The sequence below is a fragment of the Aaosphaeria arxii genome, assembly GCF_010015735.1.
Source record: "Aaosphaeria arxii CBS 175.79 unplaced genomic scaffold BU24scaffold_7, whole genome shotgun sequence".
NCBI classification, from domain to species: domain Eukaryota; kingdom Fungi; phylum Ascomycota; class Dothideomycetes; order Pleosporales; genus Aaosphaeria; species Aaosphaeria arxii.
This window is the reverse complement of record NW_022983480.1, coordinates 295807-314588: the sequence shown is the minus strand read 5'-3', so window position 1 is coordinate 314588 and position 18782 is coordinate 295807. Positions and strand designations below refer to the sequence as shown.

At 49.1% G+C, this 18782-nt stretch overlaps 7 protein-coding genes across 7 annotated transcripts; 3 read left to right on the top strand and 4 right to left on the bottom strand.

The window, feature by feature from the left end:
- The first annotated feature begins 49 nt into the window (after positions 1-49).
- Positions 50-1525, top strand: BU24DRAFT_253371 (uncharacterized protein). The gene has a single exon (XM_033522421.1). It carries the CDS (start codon positions 487-489, stop codon positions 1321-1323), a length of 837 nt encoding a protein of 278 aa, XP_033380860.1. The 5' UTR covers positions 50-486; the 3' UTR covers positions 1324-1525.
- BU24DRAFT_484177 (uncharacterized protein) lies at positions 1526-6309 on the bottom strand (the record flags this gene model as incomplete). The annotated part of the gene is given in 5 exon segments (XM_033533332.1): positions 1526-2947; positions 3045-4199; positions 4518-5349; positions 5368-5903; positions 6001-6309. 5 exon segments carry the CDS (start codon positions 6307-6309, stop codon positions 1727-1729), a joined length of 4053 nt encoding a protein of 1350 aa, XP_033380859.1. The 3' UTR covers positions 1526-1726.
- A 1230-nt stretch (positions 6310-7539) lies between these two features.
- Positions 7540-8650, bottom strand: BU24DRAFT_352001 (mitochondrial folate carrier protein-like protein Flx1; the record flags this gene model as incomplete). The annotated part of the gene is made up of 4 exons (XM_033523712.1): positions 7540-7663; positions 7717-8155; positions 8209-8448; positions 8500-8650. 4 exons carry the CDS (start codon positions 8648-8650, stop codon positions 7540-7542), a joined length of 954 nt encoding a protein of 317 aa, XP_033380858.1.
- A 1413-nt stretch (positions 8651-10063) lies between these two features.
- Positions 10064-12514, top strand: BU24DRAFT_253330 (uncharacterized protein). The gene is made up of 4 exons (XM_033522420.1): positions 10064-10488; positions 10546-10663; positions 10723-11973; positions 12031-12514. Exons 1-4 carry the CDS (start codon positions 10153-10155, stop codon positions 12399-12401), a joined length of 2076 nt encoding a protein of 691 aa, XP_033380857.1. The 5' UTR covers positions 10064-10152; the 3' UTR covers positions 12402-12514.
- A 25-nt stretch (positions 12515-12539) lies between these two features.
- BU24DRAFT_494510 (uncharacterized protein) lies at positions 12540-14147 on the bottom strand. The gene is made up of 2 exons (XM_033534057.1): positions 13187-14147; positions 12540-13128 (listed from the first exon to the last, which is right to left on the bottom strand). The coding sequence occupies exons 1-2, from the start codon at positions 13765-13767 to the stop codon at positions 12681-12683; spliced, it is 1029 nt and encodes a 342-aa protein (XP_033380856.1). The 5' UTR covers positions 13768-14147; the 3' UTR covers positions 12540-12680.
- Positions 14148-15205: 1058 nt separating this feature from the next.
- BU24DRAFT_425161 (uncharacterized protein) lies at positions 15206-16571 on the top strand. The gene has a single exon (XM_033528671.1). The coding sequence runs from the start codon at positions 15401-15403 to the stop codon at positions 16118-16120; it is 720 nt and encodes a 239-aa protein (XP_033380855.1). The 5' UTR covers positions 15206-15400; the 3' UTR covers positions 16121-16571.
- BU24DRAFT_425160 (uncharacterized protein) lies at positions 16262-18721 on the bottom strand. The gene has a single exon (XM_033528670.1). It carries the CDS (start codon positions 18689-18691, stop codon positions 16316-16318), a length of 2376 nt encoding a protein of 791 aa, XP_033380854.1. The 5' UTR covers positions 18692-18721; the 3' UTR covers positions 16262-16315.
- Positions 18722-18782: the final 61 nt, after the last annotated feature.

Genomic DNA, 18782 nt, shown 5'->3' with positions numbered 1-18782 from the left:
AGGATCTAAAATGGTGTGAGGATTAGCCCATCTCAAGGCTATTCGCTAATCTATCTTCCTTTGTGTCTGATCATTTCACCACCATATTGCCTGGGAAAATGATTGCATCAAAAACCATGCCCTTCCACTGATTGTACACTAGTTAGAATCGATGGCCATCAAAGGCTCTTATTTGGCAATCTCATTGAAAAGTACTCTTTCTAGAATTTGCGCCAAGCCTTATACATGCGCAGCCACAGCCCTCCGCCCTTGTAAATTACAGCTTCGCTTTCCCAGACCCCATGTGCGATCTTGAACGTGGACGGAGTGTCGTGATATGACTCATTAAATACGTGCAAGGCATTCTTACAACCTTTCAATTTGTGTGGACCAAGACTTCTTGAATCCTCATATAACCCCCATCTCTTTCCCGGAACCCCTTCACCAAACCCGAAGGACCTCAAACCAATTACACAACCATCATATAATCAACAAATCAAGACCACAATGTCTTCACCTCAGCAAGAACCGCAACAATCCCAACCCCTCCTAGACCCCGACTTCCTCGCCCGCCTGCAACAGCACTCGAGGCTAAAACCTCGCTCCCACACCACACACCAGACAATCCACCTCCCAGAACTCAACTCCCGCCTCAGCCTCAACCTCGACATCCCATCCCCATCACCCTCCAACCCCCCTCCCCCTGAGGACCCCTTCACACCACGCCCAGACCTAACGACCAAAACCCCAATAACAGCAATCTACCTCGGCAACTCGATGCTCGAGCGCCTGAAGACGACGGGAAGCGCCACAAAGACGGCGTCTCAGGTCCCCGGGTCGTGGAACGCGGGGTGCGGGGGCGATAGGAATGAGAATGTGATTTACAGATGCGCGGGGGTGAGTGAGCTCGGGCTGTTTGACGTGCTTCGCCGCCACGGTGGTAGTGAGAGTGTCAAGTTGTGGGTGCTGGTGTCCGGAACGAACAATTTGCATCCGAAGCGTGGGTTGAGGGAGGCGGATGTGGAGAGTTGGAGGGTTCTGGTTGAGGGGTGCTTGCGGGTGGCGCCGGGGAGCAGGTTGCTTGCTTGTGATATGTTTTACAGGCTGGACGTCAGTGATGAGTTGGTGGATAGGGGGAACGACATGTTGAAGGGAATCGTGGGGGATATCAATAGGGAGTTTGGTGAAGAGAGGGTGGTGTGGATCGAGTCGAGGGGGGCGGTTGGGAAAGATATGTTGGTCGACCATGTGCATCTTGATGAGAGGGGATATCAGGCATGGGACAACAGGTTGTTTCCTTTCATACGGGATACATTGGGTCTATCTACGGCTGAGAACAAATGATTGAGATGGAGCACCATCTAACTACGAAGACCTTTTTCTTTTCGGACCATTGGGAAAAACACTGCATGGTTTCTCAGATATTCCCGCTAAGTCTATCCGAGAATTTCGGCCTTCCACTGCGCACGCGTCTTCTGTGCATACTTCGCAATATGCTTCTTCAGTTCTTCCTTGTACTGTGCCTCATCCCATCGACACTGGAGGGTGACCAAAGTGTTGCTTTAGCAAGGTTAGTCGATGCGTATGAGTTCACAGAAGAGAAACACCTACATGGGATCGCTGAACTCTGGAATCAGTAGCAGCGAATAAACAGCATTGATGAGATCCGACACCGTTGTATCCACAGTCCAGTTGCGCGAGAATATCGAATGACAAACGCGACCATGTCCTGTGATTAATTGTCAGTCTAGAAAGATCGCGCCAAAGGCTTGATAGACTTACTGTTGATATTCGGATGATACATGGGAGTCACGAAACGACATTCAGGGGCGAATGCAGGAAAGTTGTCGTGCATTTCAAGGTAGATGAGAAATGTACCCCCAACGAATGAGCTTTCTGTCGGACCCTCTATGACGACTTTCCAGAAGGCCATGTTTGACTCACAGACATACACGTCATAGCTTGGATGCCCTTTAGCCCCTGTGTTCCGAAGCTCATTGTGTATTCTAGATAACCGGGAATTGTTGTCGCTGCGGCTAGCTATGTTAGACTGTCGAGCAAAAGTACCGAGTTCAACAAATGATTCTCCCAGGAGAGGGTGAACTTTGCGATCAGGAATTTTGTCTTGCCTGACTTCGTCGGTTGCAACGTCGTGACCTGCTTCGAGGAATCTTACTCTGGGTACTGATAGATGCTTGAAAGCAGAAGCAGGAAGCTTGATCTCTGGACGCTCCAGTTGGGAGAGTACTGGCTCCAACTCGCATATAGTCATCGCCTGCTCTACTGATGACAGATGGAACTTGTAACCACCAGTGAGATGTGCGAGGGTTTTCAGTTCGTCATTATTGTTGCCGATGGAAATCGAGTCAAGTACAATTTTGCTTTGCAGGAGCCTCACTGACAAATCATGAACCGTTTGACTAGATTTGTTATCCTCTCCATCGGACAAGCAAATGATTCGCAGTTTCGCCTTCGGAAACCGCTGAGAGTAGCTCTGCAATTGATCCTGCGCAAGTGATATCGAATCCCAGAGTGCAGTATCACCATCAGCCCTAATGTTGTTGAGCTGGTGACGAAACTCTTCTATGGCATGTGTGATGACTTGGACGAGTGCTGGCTGGGATCTGATAGTGACAAGGCCTATGTGGGTCTGGAAATTGTAGGCCAATACCCTATTCATGAAGGCCTCGAAGCTCTGTTTTACCACATCTAGTCGGGATAGTACAGCGGTTGAGCGTGCAGCTGCACCGCCCAACCAGACCTTGAACACAGGTGGCGGACGCTGCTCGTCTAGATCCCATTGGTCTTCACTCTCGAGGCTTTCGTACCAGGACTCGTCATGCAGAAACTTTTTCAAAGGTGTCCAATGGTTTTCAATGCTACCAACCGTGTGTCCATCACCTCTAGACCTAATGTTGGTCCAGAGCGCGATGTACTCGCGGACACCTGCAATATTCTGCACGAATTGCTGTCGATAGTAGCGAAAGATCACGGAGGCCAGGGTTTTTTTCTGTTCCTGTGAGATCCCAGTATGATACATACTCCTCCTCGCCGGTAGTGTAAACCTTGATCAGACAGTATTTGCCACTGCCTTGATTCTCTTGGGCAATTGTCAGGGGTTTGACGAGAATATCGCCACCGTGTGCGATGGCGGTTCTGGCCAACACTGTACTGGGATTTAATTGTATCTGATTCTGGTCCAGCGTGAACTTCGCATAGCGACCACGAGTTCCACGGAAGGCAATCGCAAAAACGTCATGCATGGTTGTATGCATGGCCACGGCTACAGTCCACGCTTCTAACGGGGACTTGAAACTTAGACTAAGCTTCTCAGCCCCATTGCCGTATTGAGAGGTTATGTCAATAGCGTTGGTCCAGTCGGTAATGCGCTGTTTCAAGTCACCATTTGGGCGCAATCGGCGGCGTTTTAATTTGAGATTGGTGCACGGCGATCTCTCGTGGGTCTGAAGCCACCTTTCAATTGCAACCCTCTCATAGGTGAAATTATCAACGGTTGACACTGGATCGATCATCAGATCGGAGGTAATTGGACAAGTCATCTCTGTGGGAATATCGAAATGAGGACAGTTGTGAAAATGGGATACGGATGAGGAACCTGGAGCCTCGCCCGCCAGAGGTGGCATCGGCTCTGCTACAATTGAATGTTCTGATCGGTAGACGAGGAAGGCACTCAAAGCATCTCTGTACATTCTCAACCGGATCACTCGGTTCTTGAGAGCCGCCAAAGATGACTCTAACTCCTCTGTCTTGCGGCGTTGACGCTGGTTTATGCCAGTGTCATGTAGGTGTCTAAGTTCTTCTGACTCAGCCATGATCTGTTCGCGAGCGAGCCCGTCTAGAAGTTTCAATATCTCTTCGGCATTGAGCTGCCTCTTGGAGCTGGTAACCCCTGTCTGAACGATTGCTAACATATCAGAGAAGGACTCATGAGACGAAAGGAAACCTTTCATTTCATCAAGCGAAGGTCGGTCGTAACGTAAATCTTCGCCCTGGCTTTCAAGCGTGGCGCTGACAGTTCGAAGCCTTTCTTTATAAAGGTCGTCTGGACTTATGCGAGGCCCAACATCTGGAAATTCGCTCTCGCCTCCCATAGACGCACTGCAGTCAATACAGAACATGAGGACTTCGTCCGGCTCCTTTACTTCCCGAAGTTGATCACCAAAGCTGGCATCGAAAATGGCTGTTCCGTCAGCCCGGCGCTGGTTGCAAATTGGAATGATCAACTGAGTTATGATCGATACATCAACAGTCTGAATTGCTGGATTCTGGACAGGACAGAATATCGAAAGTTCATTGCCTGGCATACCACATCCTTCGTGCCCAAGATAAACAGACAGTAGACCTTTGCGATTTAGCGTCAAAACAGGGGGCTGGGCTGAAGGAAGAGCTGATGGATGAATTATTCCAAGGCCGTTGCGGCAGCAAAGTGTGGCAACATGGTATAGATTTGCGTATCCCGCTGCGTTGATTATTCGATCAATATGGCCTTCATCTGCATATCTGGCACACAGAGAGACAGATTCGTCGTTATAGGTGGCCACGTATGGGTTGGATCCACCAGATAGCAAAGCAATCCGCTGAAGATCAATATCAATCGTTCCAACAGGAGTTGTGTTGGTGTCATCCGTCCACTTAAGGCTGCCGTTTGCGCTGAACGCATCTGCGACTCCTTTATCAATGAGGCCGATAACTGCCTGTACAGGAATAGCGACAGGTTCCATGGTGATCCTGTTCCTCAGATCAATTGTTCTCAACGATTTCAAGTAGGGCCGTGCGCTTTGTCCCTTCTCAGTGACCTTGAGGTGTTTCGCTTTTTCCAAGAGCAGGCCGAATAGGAGGCGCGATCCCTCAAAGAGACGTGTGGTGGACTTCACTATTTCTAGTGGGACAATGTCTTTGAGTACCTCGTACAAAGATTGCGAAAGTGCAGCCCGCTCCGAGAACGACATGGTTTTCTTCTGCATGAGTGTGTACATAGCTCGCACCGCAGGAGGAAATCTAGTCAATAATCGTACCAGATGAAGCAGACCGTCTTGCTGAGCTTCTTCCATTCCGTCTCCTCCGAATAAACCATCTTGTTTTTGTTGCAAGACTCGTAAGGTGGACAAGAAAACCGACATGCCCCGCTGAGACTGTTCTACTGGATGTGACCAAGCAGAGCCTTGAAACATGCCATCATTTCCCGTTGATAAACGGCCGCCTTTCTCTGTTTCAACGCATCGTTGCACAGCATAAAGTGTTAGGACACCATTAATCATGCAATCCACCAGGCCCAGTTCCGCAAGTGTGAGCTTGCAGTTGTATGAGGTGATTTCGATAGAAACCTCAGAAGTATGAAGATCGAGAGTTCTGGGTATTATGAGTCACAATATTCCGGATATTATCTCATCATGCGTGCGTCGACGTTTGTGGCGGGTTGAAGAGCAGTATGATGCGACAGGCAACTTTGAATAGTCAACCTCGTGCCCGGATTGACGTTCTTGAATCACTCCGCCAACCATGGTCAGATGATTAGTCGTGATCTCTGCAGGTAAGGTACTGTTCAGTGCGGAGCCGAGAGCACTGAGCGTGGTCCCATTGCCTACTGGTATGTGTGTGACCTCATTTTTTCCGTGAACAACGACAAGTGAGTTCATAGCGTTCACGGCTTTATCGCTGTGATTGTTGATGGTGCCAATATTGTTGATAATACGCGCGAATGAACAGTTACAGTCTTGTTTCTCCAGTACGAGCTCATGGTCGCTCAGTCCCAAATGTCTCCTCACCCTGAGCTCCAGCTCTGCAAGCGTACTGGTAGGAAGTATTGATTCGTTCTTCAAAAGTGGGATGCCCTGAGGATCAGCATGTGCCCGGGCTAGCTCTGGTGTGATAACCCGAATTCGAATAGAGTTGCTGTTGTCGGCCTCGGGAGGCACACTGTCTATAGCAGGAGTTCGCAAATTCTTCTTAAAGTAAGTACCTTGGTCACTCATGATGTGGTAAGTGAAGATGATAGCATACCTGAACATCAATGCTTGAAGTAGATGGCGTCGTGTCATTGTTTAAAACAGCGAAAATCTCCTCGCCTCTGGGATTTTCAATAGCATCTGACAAGAGATCTCCGGCATCCAGAATGGGACCATCAGCAGCCCCCAGGTGGAGGATGATATCATCGTCATTGGTTTCTTTCAGATTCGGGAAAAGCTTAGGCAAGCGTTGAATGACCTTGCCGATCAATACAGATACAAGAGCCTCCGGCGAGATAACAACGAGAATACGTGTGGCTGGACTGTCACTGGGAGTGACAATGATGACAGTGTATCTCACCATCTTCACAAACGCAACGGCGAGTAGTAAGTGAGTGAGCAGTGAGTCAGTAGTAAGGGAGTAGTGAGGAAGTGAGGTAGTGAGGAAGTGAGGTAGTGAGGAAGTGAGGTAGTGAGGAAGTGAGGTAGTGAGGAAGTGAGGGGAGGATGATTGAGAAAGCGTTGGAGCAAAACGAAACAGGAAGGATGTTTGGGCCAATTTGAGTGGTGGAAGGTGCTGTCAGTGAAAGCTGGAGAACTGGTACCTTGGCGGAAACGCAGAAATTGAGTGCAAGGCGTGAGGAATTTTCATGCAAGTTCAGACAGAGTTGAACATAAATAGTGAGAACTAGGATTTTCTTTTGTTTCATCGATAGCATACAAGAAGAGCGGAGGGAACCTAAGTACGCGGAACAAAGGTTGGTCAACAGATGGGGAATTTCAAGAAGAAGCGCATGCGTGAACAACACTCACCTATTTAAAGGACGCGTTTGTCTGTGTAATCTATCACCTCGACGCGTTTTTATGACTGCACTGTCTATATAGTCTTAGTCTCTCTTATTTCCATCTATATTTTATACCTGTATTCATGACAAGGAAGAAGTGTAAGGCATCACTTAACGATATAATAGCAGATCCCTTAGGCTACCAATTGAGGCATACACCTATAGGATCTACAAGTTTTCAAAAGCACTGTTTTATACATGATCAAGATATAAACTGTAATACAAGGGCCTGAGTAGCCAGTAACACATGATTCAGTCCAGACATAACACAACCTGCAGCTAGGCAGAGAAACCTTCGCATCGACAAGCAATTTTCGCGTACTAATCAGGTATTCACTTTAAGTCACGGAAGTGCCCTCACGATCGTAGTTCGATGTTTGGATGTTTTCAGGTTTCGTGTGAAGAAGCGGTGTGTGTCCATGAAAGGGATCCAAATCCAACTGGTAAACGAATATGATATCAATGAAATGTCATGTTTGTTGGCAAGGTTGTCTAATTCTGGGTCGGCGGTGTATCATCTGGGTTATACGATCATCAAGCAGGGAAAACAAATGCGGCGCCAAAGCATGTGACAACATTTTTAGAAGAGGACTGGTGCAATTGATACAATGATATTATTTTAGAATCTATGTGCATGAATTCGGCCTTGCTTCAGTAGCTATCAGAAGGTGGTATGACTTCATACGATCGTTGGTAAGCTCGAATAAGTTCTTCCGTTGGAGGATACAACGTTCTGGGCCATAGATTGCTCAATCCTCTTCATGAGCCATCTCCTCGTCTAAAAAGAGTTGCGGTAGGTATATCTTCGTGTTCTCGTAAACGACAAACGTGACGACCGTAGTCGGAATAACTCGTAGGGTATTTGGCACAACTCTGCGGAAACTGTCAGTTCAAGCTCTTCAACTCAGTAAGTAGTATTCCCTTACCCTTTGTAAAATGCAAGAAAGCCCTCATTCTGCCATGTTTTCCTCACGACATCCACAAGTCCAGAGTATCTATTCGCAGCGTCGTATTGCTGCATACGAGCTCGGATCGGCTGGTAAGGATACGTGATTGCGCCCGCGAGCAGTTTCGAGCTCCCACTCATGTAGATATAATCCAAATTGCTCAAGTTCTTCTGTCCTCCAACAGCGTCGCCCCGCGAATGCTTCATTTTCTCGTATATGGCGAATTGCACGGCGCCGTGCGCGACGCCGAGCGTGGATGGGATAAAGCCGGCCCACAACCCCTTGAGACCCCGCGTTCGGTATACGTGCTTCATCCCGTACCACAGACTCTTATATGCCTCCGGATGGTTAGCGCCGCGCTCGAGCATGCGGGTTTTCACGACCCAAATCGGATTCGTGCAAGCTCCGGTTAGGAGGCCTAGGAAAACGTTCAGTATGCGCCATAACCATATCCCAGACAGAAAATCGTACCTGCTATGGTGGCAGAGGAAAAGAATTCAGCCGATGATAGCTGGTTTCCATGTCCCCGCCGCGCCTGGAACACATCCTTGATGTTCCGGTAGAAGAAGAAATACAGTCCCCAGCCCAGCGAGTTTCCAAGCAGGTTCGGCCATAGTCCTCTGTACAGCGCTCGAGCACCACCTTCGTCACGTATTACATGGCGCAAAATTCGGAAAGAATCACCAGGTCGCGATGCGGAGACTGTGTTGACTATAGTAGAGTTAGTATGCGGATATGCGCGGATGAGTAGACTGTACGCACGTTGCAATCTGTTTTTCAGTAAATCTAGTGGGTGTACCGTAAGGCATGATACCACTCCAGCACTGAATCCCGCTACACTCTCTATGACAGAGGGGGAAATAATGGTCTGCGGATCTCTCTTGCCCTCGATTGGCGGCAAGGCGCGGGGCATCGTCGCGGAGAATGGGACGGGGAGGGTGCTCACATCCTTCGCTGAAGGATGTGCCTCGAGTAACGAGGATCTGTGATCAGGAGCAAAGTCTGACCTGGTCATGACATGGCTGCGGTAGGTATGCAGGTGGTGAGGGGAAAGTAGGATGGACTTTCGCAATGTCGTTGAAGCTCTCGCAGTGCTGATCGGATGCGGACCCGAGCTTCAGACTATCGCGTGGGGAGGAAAGACGTCACAAAGTTACACACATGGACCTTGTACGACCAACTTCATGAGCCCATGTGCCCGCAACCTCGTGGGAGAATGTCTAGGTAAAAAGATGCTCTTCATGAACGTATAGTAAGTACGGCATGGCAATAGTAGAAATTATAAGGTCATATCTGCAATTGTTGTGTAGGAAGTGGAGGAATCCGGGATTTTCTCAATTAGGCAAAACAATAGCAATCGATGGTGGATCTGAACTATAAGGAATGATACAAGATCCCGAGATCATACTTATTGCTACGTAAACAGGATCATATGCCCTCTTGTACATTTGTACTTATGCATTATTAGATATTCGAATTGTCATAGGAATTGGGCGGTCTGCCATGTCGGGTAAGGGAATGGAACCTGAGTTCTGATTGGGTCGGCCCGACTAGCTATATTCGCTTCGTAGATAATCAATCTCGCCTGGGGTGTGGCATCTATCTACGAGGTACGAGCAACGGCTTTTTGGCAATGGGATTAGAAATGGTTTCTACCAAGCTCAATGGTTCATGCGGCTATTGAGGCAACAGATTCAACTTTACCATATCTGTATATACCGGAAGGACCTTGCAAAATAGGTTTGGGCTGTGTGATCAATCTTTCGGCATGAGTGTCCGATAGACAGACAAGAGCCTCGATTGTAGGCGGTGGCGGGAATACAGGCCCGCTGCTGCACGAGGTCCTACCGATGGCCTAAGAATGGACAATGGGAGCGAAGATTATTGTGGAGATAGATGGTTCGAGTATGAGAGCAGTATATCCGTTAACTAGTATACCTACTCGTATATACTCGTAGTAATTACTTGTAGTACTGGTTATTAGTTGTAGGAGTGAACAGGAAGAATACAATGCCCAAAAGGGTAAAGCCTCTGAATCCACGAGGGTGAAAGCGGGGAAAGGTTCGAGGTCCAATCTGGCGCTAAACCCAATTTGTACTCTGTATCCTTCTTATCATTGATAACAAAATAACTTCTGACACACGACTATGGATGGAGGCATTGGGAGGCATTGGGAGGATGAGGGCCTACTGTGGAATCTCTCCTCTTTATTCCACAGTAGGAATGGTCACTGCTGATTGCCCTGTATACTGTACAACTTTAGAACTATTTTTTATGTCAAAGTCGCGTCGCGTTGAATCTGGAGCATTTCCCCAAGACTGTTATAACACCCCTCTTGTCCCCCTCCAAGTTTGAAATCATCAAGCTTCACTTTACACATTCCTCTCCCCCCAATCGCTTCATAATATATTCACAATGGCTTTGGATCGTCTAAAGCAGGCTGCTGCTCATGTCACTGGCTTGGGAGATCCGCCTCACCCACTTGACCCTCTCTCTGCATCGGAGATTGAGCAAGCTGTTGCCATTATTCGCAAAGAGCACAGCAATGTCTACTTCAACGCAGTCACACTATGGGAGCCTCGCAAGGCAGTGTTGACAAAATGGGTCGAGGATCCAAAGAACACCCCAAGACCTAACCGAGTCGCTGATGTCGTTGCTATTGGAAAGGGAAGCAAGGTCTACGATGGAATCGTTGATCTGACAGAAGGCAAGCTCCTGAGCTGGGAGTACACACCTGGTGTTCAGCCATTGGTATGATCCAATTACTCAATTTCATGAAATTGTAGCGAATTAGCTAACATTGAATAGATCACCATGGAAGATCTCCAGATTGTGGAGAGCCTTGTTCGAAAAGACCCCAAAGTCATCGAGCAATGCGGAATCATCGGAATTCCACCAGAGGATATGCACAAGGTCTACTGTGATCGTGAGTTCAATGCCAGGAGAAACCCCAAAATGTTCAGATTCCATCCTAACACACACTAGCTTGGACCATTGGCTACGACGAGCGCTTCGGAAACAACGTCAGATTGCAGCAAGCTCTCATGTACTACCGTCCCCACGTCGACGACAGCCAATACTCCTACCCACTCGATTTCACCCCCATCTTCAACGCCGATACCCAGGAGGTCATTCACATTGACGTCCCCCCTGTCCGACGACCTCTTAACAAGGCCCCTCCAAACAACTACCATGCCGCAGCGATTGAAGCCGAGGGCGGTTTCCGCACAGATTTGAAGCCCATCAACATCACACAACCGGAGGGTGTCTCATTCAAAATGGACGGACGAACGCTTAGCTGGCAAAACTGGAAAGTCCACATCGGATTTAACTACCGCGAGGGTATTGTTCTCTCCAACATCACGTTCAACGACAAGGGCAACGAGCGACCAACTTTCTGGCGACTTTCCCTCGCTGAGATGGTCGTTCCCTACGGAAACCCAGACCACCCGCATCAGAGGAAGCACGCCTTCGATTTGGGCGAGTACGGAGGTGGCTACATGACCAACTCCCTCAGCTTGGGCTGCGACTGCAAGGGCGCCATTCACTACATGGACGCCGCATTCGTGAACCGCGCCGGTGCCGCTCAAACCATCAAGAACGCCATCTGCATCCACGAGGAAGACGCCGGTATCCTCTTCAAGCACACCGACTTCCGCGACGAGAGCGTGACCGTCACTCGCGCCCGCAAGTTGATCATCTCGCAGATCTTCACTGCCGCCAACTATGAGTACTGCGTGTACTGGATCTTCCACCAGGACGGCGCCATCCAGCTCGAGATCAAGCTCACTGGTATCTTAAACACGTTCGCCATGAACGAGGGCGAGGACCTCAAGGGCTGGGGAACAGAAGTCTACCCAGGCGTCAACGCACACAACCACCAGCATCTCTTCTGTCTGCGCGTTGACCCCAACATCGACGGTCCCAACAACACCGTCTACATGGTTGACGCCGCCCGCGGTGCCGGCGAGGTCGGCAGCGCAGAAAACAAGTACGGAAACGCCTTCTACGCGAAGAAGACTAGGTTCGAGACCGCCGAGCAGTCCAAATCCAACTACGACGGCTCCTTCAGCCGAACATGGGAAATGTGCAACGAGAGCAAACTCAACCCCTACAGCAAGAAGCCCGTCTCCTACAAGCTCGTCAGCAGAGAGGTCCCCGAGCTTCTCCCCAAGGAGGGCGGTCTCGTCTGGAAGCGTGCTGGATTCGCCCGCCACGCCGTGCACGTCACACAATGTAAGTCCCATACTCCCAATCTTCAAAGTTCCTCACATAGATACTAATTTTCCCCAGACGACGACTCCCAGATCCACCCAGCCGGCCGCCACGTGCCGCAAACCTCCGGCGAGCCCTCCGCCGGTCTCCCCGCCTGGATCGCCGCCAACCCGCAAGCCAACATCGCCAACACCGACGTCGTCCTCTGGCACACATTCGGCATCACGCACTTCCCGTCCCCCGAGGACTTCCCCGTCATGCCCGCAGAGCCCATGTCGCTCCTCCTGCGCCCTAGGAACTTCTTCACGAGGAACCCGTGCCTCGATGTGCCGCCTAGCTACTGCAGCGTGCCTAGCGGCGTGAGGCAGGGCGGTGCGTTGGTGGATAAGTTGAGCAAGTTGGCGTTTGGGGAGAAGAATGAGAAGGAGGGATCGTGCTGTGCGAAGTAGAGGGGTTGAGGGATGATGGATGATGAAGTGCTTGGGAAATTTGATGACTACCCTTGTTGTATATAATGACGAACTTATCTCTTCGGCGTCAGGCCATTTTGAGAGGTAGGAATGATGACGTTCTGTAGTATGATATCTCTCTTATTTTTATCTCATAATAGAATTCAGAAACAAATGACATGAAATGGCGCGGTGCAATGTACATTAAAGAGTAGAACTATGGTTCATGCTAATAAATACACCTCCCATGCTCTCCCCTACATTACCCATTAAAGATCTCTACAAAGCAAAGAACCCACCCAACATAAGCAGCGGCGCAATGATACCACTCGACGCCTTCAACACCTCCGCCGCGCCAGTGCCAGTAGGACTAGTCACGCCCGCCGTTCCCGTTCCCGTCGCGCCGCCTCTCCTGGTCGTCGAAGTCGGCGCCGCGAAGCCCGCCCTGCTCGAGCTCGACGACTCGGCGGGGAACTCCTCCGCCGACACCAGCCACTCTCCATGGGTAGAATTCTTGAAGTGGATGTCGCTGTCGTTGCTGAAGCGGAACTGCGGCTTCGAGTCGTCGGTGGAGACGAGCTCGATGTTGGGGTGCTCGGTTGCGTTGGTCATGCGCTCGCCCGTGTACGTGATCTCCATGGAGTTTTCGCCGAGAGTGGTTTTGATGGAGCCAGTAGCGGTGGTGTTGGAGAAGGAGAAGGTGTAGGACCATGTTGAGGTCTCGTTCCTAGATACAGATGTTAACTTGGAGAGCAATTGGAAATGGTCTGGGGGTGTAGACGTACCATATGGAGAAGTCGTAGTTCCAATTGAACTGACCGCATTCGCTGTCAACATCGACTCTGTTGAGCGATTGTCTCTCTGTCTCGTTCTTGAGATAGGTCTTTTGGTCACCTGATATTTCGTAACCATCTTCGTTGCCGACCTTCGTCTTCTTAACGGCGGCTTTCGTCAAGTCGAGGAGAATCTCGGACTGGTAGTACCAGACGGTCTCAAAGTAGCCACAGGGTTTGCCCTCGCTATAGCAGACGTATCCTGAGGAGCCGAAGTCGAGGTTGTACACGTCGTCCTTCGTGAAGGTGACAGGGCCACCGCTGCCTTCAGAAGCGAGATGGTACAGCTCAAAGAAGAAGGGATTGCTGTCCCATGGTGGATTCAATCCAACATAGAAATATGATTTCGCGAAAGGACCGAAGGTCTCGTCGCAAGATCCGGATGATGGATAGGTTGTTTTGGCTGATATCGTGCCGTTGAACCCCAAGTATTGCGATCCGTTTTCCTCGATGGATGAGGTCACGCGAGATATGGCATCAGCAACTGACAACAGGGAGCCAACTGTGGCTAAAGAGGTAGCAAGAGACCACATTGTTGAGGACTACAATGGCTGAACGAAAAGAATAATGGAGTGATAATTTTTCTCTGGCCGTTGGCATGATGGCAGCCTTACATTTAAAGCCCAAAGAGTCGGCTCACATTGACCCTGTTGTACATGTCCATATGTCCATGTATCCCGGCATAAGGCGCATCTTGTGGCTGAAGGACGCGATCGTGATTCACCGGTTCATTCGTATCCACCGCATTCTTTGCCCATACTGCACGACAATGTGCCTGTCAGGGATCTCTAGGAATAGCGACAGCCTCGTGTTCATGTACCGTGAGCCGTTAGACAGGAACTAAAATGACTGGCTGTTTTCTGCAACCCTGATTGGAGCTGTTATTCGATTGCGCGATGTTGATTGTGTGAGGAAGCGAAGGAGAAATGTCAAAGGGGGAGTCTAATCCGGGGTCAGTGCATTAGCGCTCTCTTTTCTTTTCAGCTTCTACTAATCTACTTAGGCACGATTGGTACCTAATTTTATGTACTCGCGAATACTTAGGCCAAGCGGATCATTTCCTTGAATCTTATCCGATGGATCAACAGGTTGGCATTACTCATGATGATAGTCAATCGGTACAATATCGTAGTTTGTTCACTGCAAGACAGGTGCTGGGTTCTGACTTGACGAAGTGCGGCTATTTGGCCCCCATACTCTTTTCGCTACCATACCATTCAAGCAAGATACTTGGACATTTGTTGAACATCTTTATTGCTGACTCGAATCTACAATAATGAGCATTTTTGTTCATTGTCGCGCTTAAGTCCTCCTAATATAATTTACATCTACACTACAGTTGCATAGTTTCACGCTGAATGAAAGCATTTCGAACCTCTGAACGCTTCACAAAGAATAATGATTCTAGTGATATCCAGTCATTAAGCTGGGCTACCATTGAGGATCCAATCCATATTTTGATTTTCAAAGCGTACATGGGAAACATTGCCATTTCTGACAATGGAACGAATCGTAGACTGACTCGCGTTACGTCTTCATCCGCTTAAGTCCAAAGTGATCTACATCCAAGTTTCGCAGCCAATTAACAACCAAGAACACAAATAAGACCAGCGTGAAAGTTGTTTTGAGTGTATAAAACTAAGAGCAGTTTGGTATCCAGCCTTTCGATTCGTACAAATATAATGTGCGCAATTGAACGAATAATTGCGGGCTACAACCGCAGTATAAATTAAAGATCAGATTATAATCTTGATACTACATAGGTGTCGACTTTATAATAACTTCTATTGCAACAGAAATGACGTTCGATGCTGAAGTGAACATCAACTCAGACTTTATTGCATGTATGAGATAAATCAACGGACAATTGCGGTGTCAGTCGATATATGGGAATTTATCACCTGAGTGTTGCGCCGTTGTACTCAGTCGACTTCCGCCCTTGAAACGCGAGCTGCGCGAGAACATCAGTATCGCGATTCTGGCGCCACCAATGTCGAACCCGTTCAAATCATCCATTTAGCCCAGATATTTGGCTACAATGCTGGACTTTTTCAACGGTGGGGTTTCTCATTTTGCTTCCTTTCACACTGCTGGCAGTCAAGTCGTTCGGGCTTTTATTTTCTTGTTCTTACTTTTTACATTGGAAGTACGCGAATTCAACCAGAGATGAAGTCAGGCTCGATTTCCAAAGGAGAACTCTCTCCATGCAAAGAAGGCTGGGAAATACGGCGTGAGGATTCTATACAAGCACACTACAAACGATTGTCGCCGCCGAGCTCTCCAGAAAGATCACACCCAAGACACGCACGATCGAACAGCATCACAAAGCAGGCCAGTGCAACTATTGCGACTGGGTCTATGAAGAACAGTGGCTGCCATACGCTGTTGGAAAACACTTTGAATGTGAGAGAGTCCGGTGATGGACGAATGCAGTTAGAGGTCGAAAGGGACAACAGCATTACGCCACTGCACAGTATCAATTCGTTACGAGCAGACGACACTTCCGATACAACTAGGCTAGATGAGTTTGTTCATATCGGAGAATCAGGAAACACAGTCAGCGACACACAATACATCACAGGTCTCAAGCACCAAATCTCCCAACTATCGCGCGAACTCGCCAACCAGGCCTCGAAATGCGATACCACCTTCCATGAGGCTCTAGAAATCGAGAGAACAGTCTTCGAGCTCAACTGCATGCTTCTCAGAAAGAAGCACAGGGTCGACAAGCTCCACGGACTTATCCGACAAAATGACGATCGATCGAGAAGGCTCACTGCATCGAATGAGATACTCAAGTCTGGTCTGTTGAACTTTCAACAGCGGTTTGATTCTACGAGGAAGATTCCAGAATGCTTTAGTGCAACTGTGGAAGGCTGTTGTTGACGTGTATGCAATGAGAAGGGGTTACAATAGGAATAGGTCAAACTGAATGGCTCAGGATGGACCGTTCGTCTTCACGAAATAACACGATTAATGACGACGTCTTGGCTCTGGAAGTCTAAGTAGAAGGATATGATAAATTACTGGATTAGATTTGTATATATGGTATCAAATATGGTTTTACAATTTCGGCGAACTCTAATCCGACTCATCATCGCTGTCCTGTCCGAGAACTAGCTCACCGAAATCATCATCACCGTCGGATTCCTCTTCCGCAGCGTTTGAGACGCTAGGCTGTTGCTGAGTTGTTTGAATTTGGGCGGGAGCTACAAGCGGAGCTTCTGTGACTCCGCCTGAACTGGCAGCGACAGTTACCGGAATCATGACAGGGAGAGGCGCGATGATCTCCTCTTCTGTCTCTATCTTGAGTCGCTTTGTAGGCGAGGAAACACCGTTCTCGTTTGGCGGTCGTTTGCTTCCACTTGTGCCAAGTGAACTAGTGACCTGTTTATCCTCATTGATGGCATTGGGCGTGGATGGTTTGGGCGAAAGGGCTTGGGATTCGGTAGATGCTACATCTGGAACAGCCGTTACAGTCTCCGTCGCCTCTGCCGCCGTGCCCAACAAAGCGTCCAGCTCTTCGCCGACAAAACGCTCGCCTTCTATTTCTTCGTTTTCCACGGACGAGTCCTCCATCTCTTCATCACCATCATCATCCTCTGAGTTTTGAGAGCCGACTCGAATCACTGGCATCCTGGGTCGTAGAAGGGTTTCCACATTGCCGTCCGCGGCGTATGATCGAGCTACGAGTGGTAGAATGCTTGCGCCTGGTTTGCCGAATTTCTTGCCCGGGAGAGGGTTGAGGGTACTGGCAATCATGGCATCCTTGTGCTGCGAGAGTATGGCCGTTCGGTCTAGAAGCGTTCTCGTGGAATGCGACAGGAACTCCGCGCGGATAGATGTTAGTAGAACCGGTAGAAGATCGCAAGCGGCTTGTCGAAGACTCCGGTAATTTTTGAGTGCATCTTTGGTATTGGTAGATGAATTGGAGTATGTTTCAGCATTTGCTGACTGGGCTCCTGTACTGGCTTTCCCTTGGGTATTCGAAGCCTGTTGCGAACCCAGAGAAATCTCCGTGGGGAGAATATCGATACAGCATGATCGTATAAGAGTGGTAAGCGAGTCCACCGAAGATTTGGGCAGGGTAACACCAGAGGCTCTGAGAAGCCGAGCGGACATCGAGTAGACCACGGTCCGTATCTCTGTGTTGACCTTTTCAGCACCAAACACCCAAACGAGCTGGTCCAGTAAGACAGAGTCGAGCGCTGAACTAATCGCACCGAATCTTTCAACCAAAGCTAGCAGAACTTCGACAGTCGCGACGTGTATGTTCGGTAGGATCGACCAAAGAATGTCACGTTCTTCTTTGCTAACTTGATTGTTCACTCGTACGGCGTTCAGCCCATTTTTGGATCCCGCGACATTGGGCACTGTGAGTGACAAGAACCGCGTGATTAGATCGATGATAGTGCTGAGGCGAACGCTCACAGGCGCCGGAGTTGGCGTCATGAGTGACTGCTTCAGCAGTCTTAAAAGCCCGACAATTCGTTCGCTTCCAGCATGAAGTCCAGTCCACAAGGGTAATGCAAGCGCATCTTGCTCCAGCTCCTGTACTTCGCCGCTGATGGGCTGTCCGACGGAGGGACCAGAACGACCAGATGATGTCCAATCTTCGATGACGGATCTGAGGACTTGATCGGCAGTCCGATGCAGGCTCAACACGGTGTCATTGACATTTTTGGCCCACTCTTCACTGCCGCCACCCTTCTGCGCACAAGATGGGAGCTGACAGAACAGCTGCCGGGCAGCCTCGCATACTACAGATGAGCTCTCTGAGACGCTCCTTTGTTGTTGTTCCGCGCCGAGCTTGTTAGATGGTGTAGGAGCGATCAATGGTCGAATGAGCTGTTGGATCTGTTTCACATATGTCCGGAAAAGGGTTGGGTGCCATGGAAGCAATTGATTGAAGCTCTCCAGAATGAGTTGCAAAAGACCAGCACCGGTAGTTTTGGAAGAAGCGATTTGCATACAGGCTTGGATAAACGACGGAAGGGAGGGTGTTGTTATTTCTCTCTTCATGGTTTGATGATCGCGAGTAAGAACAAATATGCGCGTCAATGTTATAACACACAGCTTCTTGCTAGACGGTGGATCTGGACGGTTGAGTATACCAAGAAGCCCTCGTACCCAGGGTAAGCTCTTGCTAAGGGTTTCCCAACCGCCGGCTTCAATCGTAGCTTTGACCAGAACAATAGCCGCCCATCGTCCGTGAACTGTACGATCTTGGAGAAGAGTCGACAAGAAAGTACGATACTTATGAATTGCCAGCGAAGACTCCGAAGAAGCTTTGGAGGAAGAAGATTGAGTCGATGAAAGCAGCGTTTTGCAATTGGCCAGAGATGCTGCTATTGCAGGAATCTGTTGCGGAAGCTGAGACGTTGGAATTGTCGAAAGACGAAATGTGACGGCTTTCAGAATTGACAGCTCCGCCGCAAGGACTGCAGCTTTCGCCATGATTACTGATTCCTCAAGAAGCTCGAAAACAAATTGTACAAGAATAGCATCTGCAGAACGGGGGTGTATAAAAAAGTTCGGACGGGCCGGG